At 51.4% G+C, this 6,856-nt stretch overlaps 1 protein-coding gene across 3 annotated transcripts in view; it reads right to left on the bottom strand.

The window, feature by feature from the left end:
- LOC113960267 overlaps positions 1–6,856 on the bottom strand; it is a 71,083-nt gene that overhangs the window by 25,064 nt on the left and 39,163 nt on the right. The window contains exon 2 of one of the 3 annotated variants that reach the window (XM_027669755.1): positions 451–509. The exons of the other annotated variants lie outside the window; for them this stretch is intronic. Within the exon in view, the coding sequence (XP_027525556.1) occupies positions 451–509 (59 nt within the window). The remainder of the gene's footprint in view (positions 1–450; positions 510–6,856) is intronic. 3 annotated transcript variants of the gene reach the window in all.

Raw genomic sequence — 6,856 nt, 5'->3', positions numbered from 1 at the left:
CCAACATCCTGAGGCTCTCTCCACGTGAGTACAGAGAGTACACCCGGTTCACTTTTTGATTTCTGGAACACTATGGATTTCAGTAAGTGCTTAACTTCTTTGGACCTTTTTTAAAAGTAAAATAATTTCCTAATCAGGTGGCAATATGAAGAACAGCAGGAAAGACAGAAATAAATGGTACTCATGAGTGTTGCAGGGATGTTGTTTTTACTCCAACTCTGAGCATAAGTGGGGCACAGTAAGAGTGGTGGGCAGTGCCCAGGGCTGCAGCTGCCAGGCTTGGGAAGTCAATTTTACCAACACCTTTCTTAAGAGCCCTGGCAGAGGTGACAGCTTCAGTACTCAGGTGTCCAGCAAGCACTGCCAGCAGTGCCACCCCCAGGGAGTTGGTGAGAGTTTGCCCATCCCTGCTTGGACAAGGCAGACCTACTTACTTATATCTGCTTGAACCTCTTCCCCATTGCTGTCAGCTGTCCCAGGAGGCTGCTTTTCTTTGGAAGCGTTGGATCCTGCAGGAGAGAGCAAAGGGGACAGTGGAGGAGGAGTGGTGTCAGTTGTGTATGTGGCTTTGTTGTGTATGGCAAACCTGGAAAGCTGATGTGCCCTGTAGGGTTGGTCCAGTGGGGACATTGCTCCTCCCTCCCTGTGTCCTCTTGGGTGACCTGTGACCTTGCAGTCTGCTCTCCACACCTTTCACACTGCCCCAGCTGCTTTTATTTAGTGACTTCTGGGAGCTGTTCTGAGGTCTCTGCAAATGGTGAGGGTAGAATGAGCAGATACTCCTGCAAGTTGGTCAGATCGTACCCGAGGAGGCATGTGGGCCTCTAGAGAAGCAGGGAAGGGGGATGGAGAAAGGCAGATGGGAAAAGGTAAAGGAACCTTTTCCTTGCATGATGAGACAAAATCACACAAAAAATAAACTCAGCCTCAGTATGTGAAAGCAGAAGGCACATGAGGGATGGTGTGGCCTGACCCTGATCGGTGCCCTCCCCAAAAGGTGGGATGCTACAACATGGTTTGTGTTGCCGTTCTCTGCAGTGTTGTGCTTGGGAAGTTCAGCCCTTTGGATGCAGCTCCAAAACGTTAAGCATTGCAAGAAATGAAGGAAGAGATAACTAGATGGGGTAGGGAGTTCAGGATGCAGACACACTGGCTACTAACAGGTTTTAAAGCAACCTGCATGGCACAATTGTGCATGGAACAGCCTCACCAGTGCCCCTTTGCAGAAATGGGTATTGGGAAGTGGTTCCCTGCCATGTTCACCTGGCATGCTGATCCAGCTAAATTGACTTCTGAAAGCCCACAGGCCTCTCTGTGGAGGCAGATGGTGAATCTGTCACTACATAGGTAGTTGTGGCACGTACAAGCTGCTCTACTAATTCTATAGCCCTGTTGTGCAGGCTGTGGGTTTTACTGTACATACTCAGCTCCTTTGCTCCAAGGAGCAGGTGCTAGAACATGACATTTATTTGAATTGACATTTCGGAAACAAGAACTGTGTCTGGGCAAGCCTGTGATCACCTCCTATCACTTCTATAAAAACTCAATAATCTTATGACACTGTTCTTGATGAGGGACATCCTACTGGGAGCAAATGGTGATGCAATGGCTTTGAACCCCGAGGCTCATGTGAAGGTCAGGCCAAGGCCCAAAATACCATTGGTGCAGTGCTGTGCCTCGGGGCTGGAAGTGTCACAGCCATGCAGGGAGGAGACAGGCAGTGGTCGTTAAGGGCTGCTGGCAGGACACTTTACAACTCCCGGGGCAGACAGCCTCTTGATTGAGGGAGATAGAGTGCCAGTCAGGAAGGGACGTGGCTCTTTGGGCTGCTGCCTTTACAAAAGGGAAGGTCCTGGAGAAAGCACGTGCTCCAGGGTCAGTGTTACAGATGGGGCTCAGACTGGCCTCGGGACAGCAAGTGACAGATGAGCTCAGCACCAAGAACATGAATTAGCCCTGATGGTCGCTGAGACCTGAGGCACAAGACAGCTGGGACAACCCAGCCATGTGAGCAGGCACAGCCCCTGCACCCAGATCATATCTCTGTGCTGACCCCGGGTGTCCAGGCTACGTGACAGACCGGGGAACAGAGGGGCTTCCCAGCTCCCAGGGCTGACCCCGAGTGCACAGGTCACAACATCGGGCTGTGCTACAGCAGTGAGCCACTTCTGACTCTTCTGCTGCTCTGTCTCCATTTAGGCACGGGAAGAACAGTCTGACTTTTATGCAATTCCCTGGTTGTGCCTGGAAGTGTCACCACGAAAATGAACAGGGTAGCATGGATATGTGTCCAGCTCAGCAGTCTGCCCTCATCAAAGACAGCACAGGAGAACTATGCCCCATCTTCACACAGGGAAAGAAAAAGCTCTCATCTGAGTTTCACTACCAAAGAGGGGTTCCCATAGCTTCCTGCTGAGTTCTCTGGTGCAGCCAGGGCTCTAGGCTGGGCAGGGAACCCTAAACACTCTGCCTTACACCAGGGAGCCACGTGGTGAGCCCAAGGAAGGCAAATTCTGCATCCGCAACAGGGAACCACCTTGCTCTTGGGCTTCTTGGTTCCACATTTGAGCCAGGTGGAGGCCAAAGACAGAGCTGGTGCTTATGCCCTCAGTCCTGTTTGTCCTAGTTTTCCAACAGAACAGGATCCAAATGGTGGAAGTGCACAAGTCTAAGGAGAAGCTTTGCTAGCACTTGCATGACTTAAACTGCTTCTTGAAATCCCAGTCACCCGTTCCTCCCTTGCAGACAGATTTATTGCTATTCCTACCTCCTCTTTCAGAACAAAGTGCAGAGTGGAACAAAGTGTCTGCACAGCTGCTATTTGCAGCTTAGATGCAATACAGGTGCACAGTGGGAGGATCTCTGCTGCCTCGGTGGCAGAGGGGCCACATTGATGCACACTCACATCTCCCACTTTACAGGTTCCCTCTGTGGGGTGGACTTACACCTGTAAATCCACTACAGGATAAAGAACTCCTCTCCCCAGAGACACATAAGGTCCAAAGGCAAAAGAGAAATGAGGCTTCCCCTCTAAGTAGAGGAGTCCTGAGACGCTCAGGTTTAAGCCATTAGCACAAGCCCTCCTGGACCTTGTTTGGTGACACATTCTCCCTGCTGAACTTTCTCAACGACACTCAATCTAAACTGAGTCTGGGCCTGTGGGTTTGCTGCAGGCTGCATTCTTTTCCCGGCGGCTCGGGGGGACACGAGTGTGTCTGGAAGGGAGAAAGATGCCAAGGCGATTATTTAACCCTTGGTAATGCTCCAGCATGGTTCTGTATCCATCTGGGCCTGCCGCGGTGGTCCCAGTGCTTTGCTATCAGACACCATGACGCTTGCAGAGCTCCACTGTGGCCACCAGATGTCGAGATGTGCCCCCAGATGGGCCAAACCCAGCCAGAGCTGCAGGGGAATGGAAGGGTTTCCCACACATGGTTCCATATCCATCGGGGCTCACCACAGTGATCCCGGGGAATGCTTTGCTACCAGACGTCCCTATGTTTGCCAAGCTCAAGTGTGGCCACCATATGACACGGTGTACCTACAGATGGACCAACCCAGCCAGAATCACAGGCTCACAGGACTGGGAGGGTTGGAAGGGACTTCTGGAGATCATGTGGTCCAAACCCTCTGCCAAGGCAGGGTCACCTCGAGCAGGTGACACAGGAATGCGTCCAGGTGTGTTTTGAATGTCTCCAGAGACCCTTTGCTCCCAGAGGTCCTGACACTTGCAGAGCTCCACTGTGGCCACCAGATGTCACGGTGTACCCACAAATGAACCAAACCAGCCAGAATCACAGTCACAGAGGCACAGACAGGCAGCTCGAGTGTGGCCACCAGATGTCATGGTGTGCCCACAAATGAACCAAACCAGCCAGAATCACAGTCACAGACGCACAGACTGGCAGCTCGAGTGTGGCCACCAGATGTCATGGTGTGATGGACCAAACCCAGCCAGAGCTACAGGCCGGAACACAAGTGTTGTGGCTGCTGAGGTTACACGCAGGGAAGGGTTTCCAAGGTATGGCTCTGCATCCATCTGGGCCTGCCACAGTGATCCTGGGGAATGCTTGGCTACCAGACATCCCAGCACTTGCTGAGCTCGAGTGTAGCCATCAGATGTCATGGCCAGCCAGAGCTGCAGCTTTGGAATCCAAGCACTGCAGATACAGAGGTTACACGAATGGAATGGTTTCCACACTAACTAGATGGTTGCTTTTGGTTTTAAACAGAGCTGTTGGCAAACAGCTATAATATAACTTACTGTCCTGCTGCCTAAGTTTGGGAATCCTCAACCTGAAATAGTTCCAGTAGCTGGCTCAGTGTCAGGACATAAGTTTATTTGAAACAAGGGAAAAACACTTTCTGAGGTGGCTAGAGAAGAGAGCAGCTGGTAGGATGCCTGGTGAGGAGCAAAGGGCTTCTTGGGCCTGTCACAACCACGAGTGAGTACAGGAATATGGGGGCTGCCAGGGGTCTGAATTACTGCAGCTGCTGCTGGGAGGAGGCAGTTGGTTTTGGCCCAGAGGAGCAAGCAAAGACAGCAGGTATGGCATTCCAAGGTGACAGCAGCAAGATGCAGGTTAGTTCTCCCCTGCTCCCTCCTGCAGAGCTGCCCCAGAGGCTGCATAAAGGTTGGGGTTGCTGCAGCAGAGGTGAGGACAGAGCAGGCTCTAACACAGTATTTGTGAGGGCAACTGCTCCTTTATCACTAGAAATGGATGAGGCTGTGTCAGCCCGCCCAGATGTGCAGGCATATGCCAAAGGTAGAGTGGAAACATGCCAGGCTCACTCATCGCTCCAGGAAATCCGCTTGGACAAGAACAAACTTTCTCTGTTGTTTTTTTTTAAATCTCTCAGACACCTACACTCAACTTGTCATCAGCTGTCTGGAGCCAATGCTATCTTGCACGCTATGTGCTTCACTGGGAAGGAAGGGGGTGATGGTTAGGCAACCTATACAAGGCTTCTACTCTGAGCAGCTCAGCTGCAGGTACCCCATTACTCACTCCTCTTGCTGGCAGGCCCCAGGTGTAGCTGACCCCCTCTGGACACACAGTCCCATGTGTGGGAAGCAGTCCACAGCAGTGTCTGCACTGGGTGCAGCTGTGTCAGATGCCCCCTCCCCAAGGCTGAGCACTAGCTGTGCTCTCTGAGGCACTCACATCATCTCTGTACTCCCTGACCTGGCCACCTAGAGTCCAGTGCCCCTGCTCTGCACACAGGGCGTGCGAGGGCCTGAGCCGGGGCTGGTGCTTGGGGTGAAGTGCTCTGATGTCACAGCTGTGGGACTTGAGACCATTTCCTGGCAGTTTCATGTACACTTGAGTCACTCTGCCCTTTGCTCTAGAAACCTCCTGTTTGACCTCAACAGAAAAGACCAAGTGAGAAATTTCCCCCCACTTCTGCTCATACCCTTGCAATGCAGCGTTTACAAGGGGGTGGTATGCAGAAATTTTCTTCAGGTTTCACCTCTGGTTTAAATGTTCCTGGTGACACTCCCAGCTCCTCATCAGAGGTTTGTGCAGACTTCTGATTGTGCAGATAACTGTTATTCCTTCTTCCCAGTTGCTTCATGGAATGCAACAGGACATTAGTCAAAACAGTTGTTCCTCAGGTAACATGCTCTTTGACCTGTCGACAAATATCTGTTACCTGCAGATTTTCTGCTGTATTTCCCTGAAGAATGTCCCAACTGAAATGTCAGGATAACAGGACGGATGATGTAGCACATCTTTTCATCTCTGAGATGACAGGACTGACAGCAGCTATAAGTCAATGTGAGACCAGGATCTGCACAGAGGATCTTTGCTTTTTCCCAAAGCCCTTCCTTATGTCCAGTCCCCCGTGCCAATAGTGGAAAGCAGTGCTGCTTTCCTTGGAGGATGCTACCAAAGATGTGCTCCCAGCGCCTGCTGTGCCTGGCATTCAGCAGTGTGTGTGAGCTGGCTGAGGCACGGGGGCTGCCTCAACTGTTTGCTCCTGTCTGGTGCCCTGACCCAGACCTGCCAGAGGCCAAAATGCTGCCTGGGAGGAAGGAGCCCATGCTCAGCTTCTCCCTGCATCTCTAGCTGTGGTTTTCCAGGCAGATTTCCAGGTGTGTGTTTATGTCTTGCATCCAGGCCTCCAAAGAAACCCCCAAGTCTCAGATTCCCCAGGAATGAAAGAGAGGAAGGGAAATCCCCCTTTGAAATGGCATCTCTCTCAAGAGGTGTCAAATGAAGAGACCAAGGGGGCAATGCATGGCTCTGCACAGCCTCTTGGCAAATGAACAGTGATAACTTGGAAGCTGTGCTTCTGTTTTGCTCCCTTTCTTTCCGTTTGTTTTCCATTTCTACACTATCAAGGTAACTTATGGCAAAACAAAACTGAGCAAACCCTCTGGCTCACAGCAGGCAGAAGAAGGCACAGACTCAGCTGCCAGGATGGATTGTGCCAGTTGCAGAAGTCAGGCCTCACTCCCCCAGTTGAAAAATTAAAAACGAATTAAACATGCAGCAGGTGTTAATGGAAGGCACGAACCAGCTGGCAAACCACAAGCCTTGGAAAAGGTACAAACCAAATGCAGACAGGAAATCCCCCACCTAGCCAGGACCTGGAAGTTGTCTACACCTGAAGGAGAAGTAAGTGGGGGTGGTTTACTTTAGGTCGATTATTTGCAGATGACTGAGTGTGAGTGACGTTTGTTTCCTTAGTTCTACAGCAGTATTATCAGACGAGTGAAAAACCAGCCCTTGCTAATTCCTGCGACCCCTTTCCTCTGAATGGTTGCTTCTCTCCCCTCTGAAGACCTGGTCCTGACCTCCTTGAGTCACTGGCACTTAATCATGATGCAGGTGTCAAAGGAGCACTCCTG

The sequence above is a fragment of the Corapipo altera genome, unplaced genomic scaffold (genome assembly GCF_003945725.1).
Source record: "Corapipo altera isolate COAL_440 unplaced genomic scaffold, ASM394572v1 61295, whole genome shotgun sequence".
Lineage (NCBI taxonomy): Eukaryota > Metazoa > Chordata > Aves > Passeriformes > Pipridae > Corapipo > Corapipo altera.
This window is presented reverse-complemented; position numbering and strand designations above follow the sequence as displayed.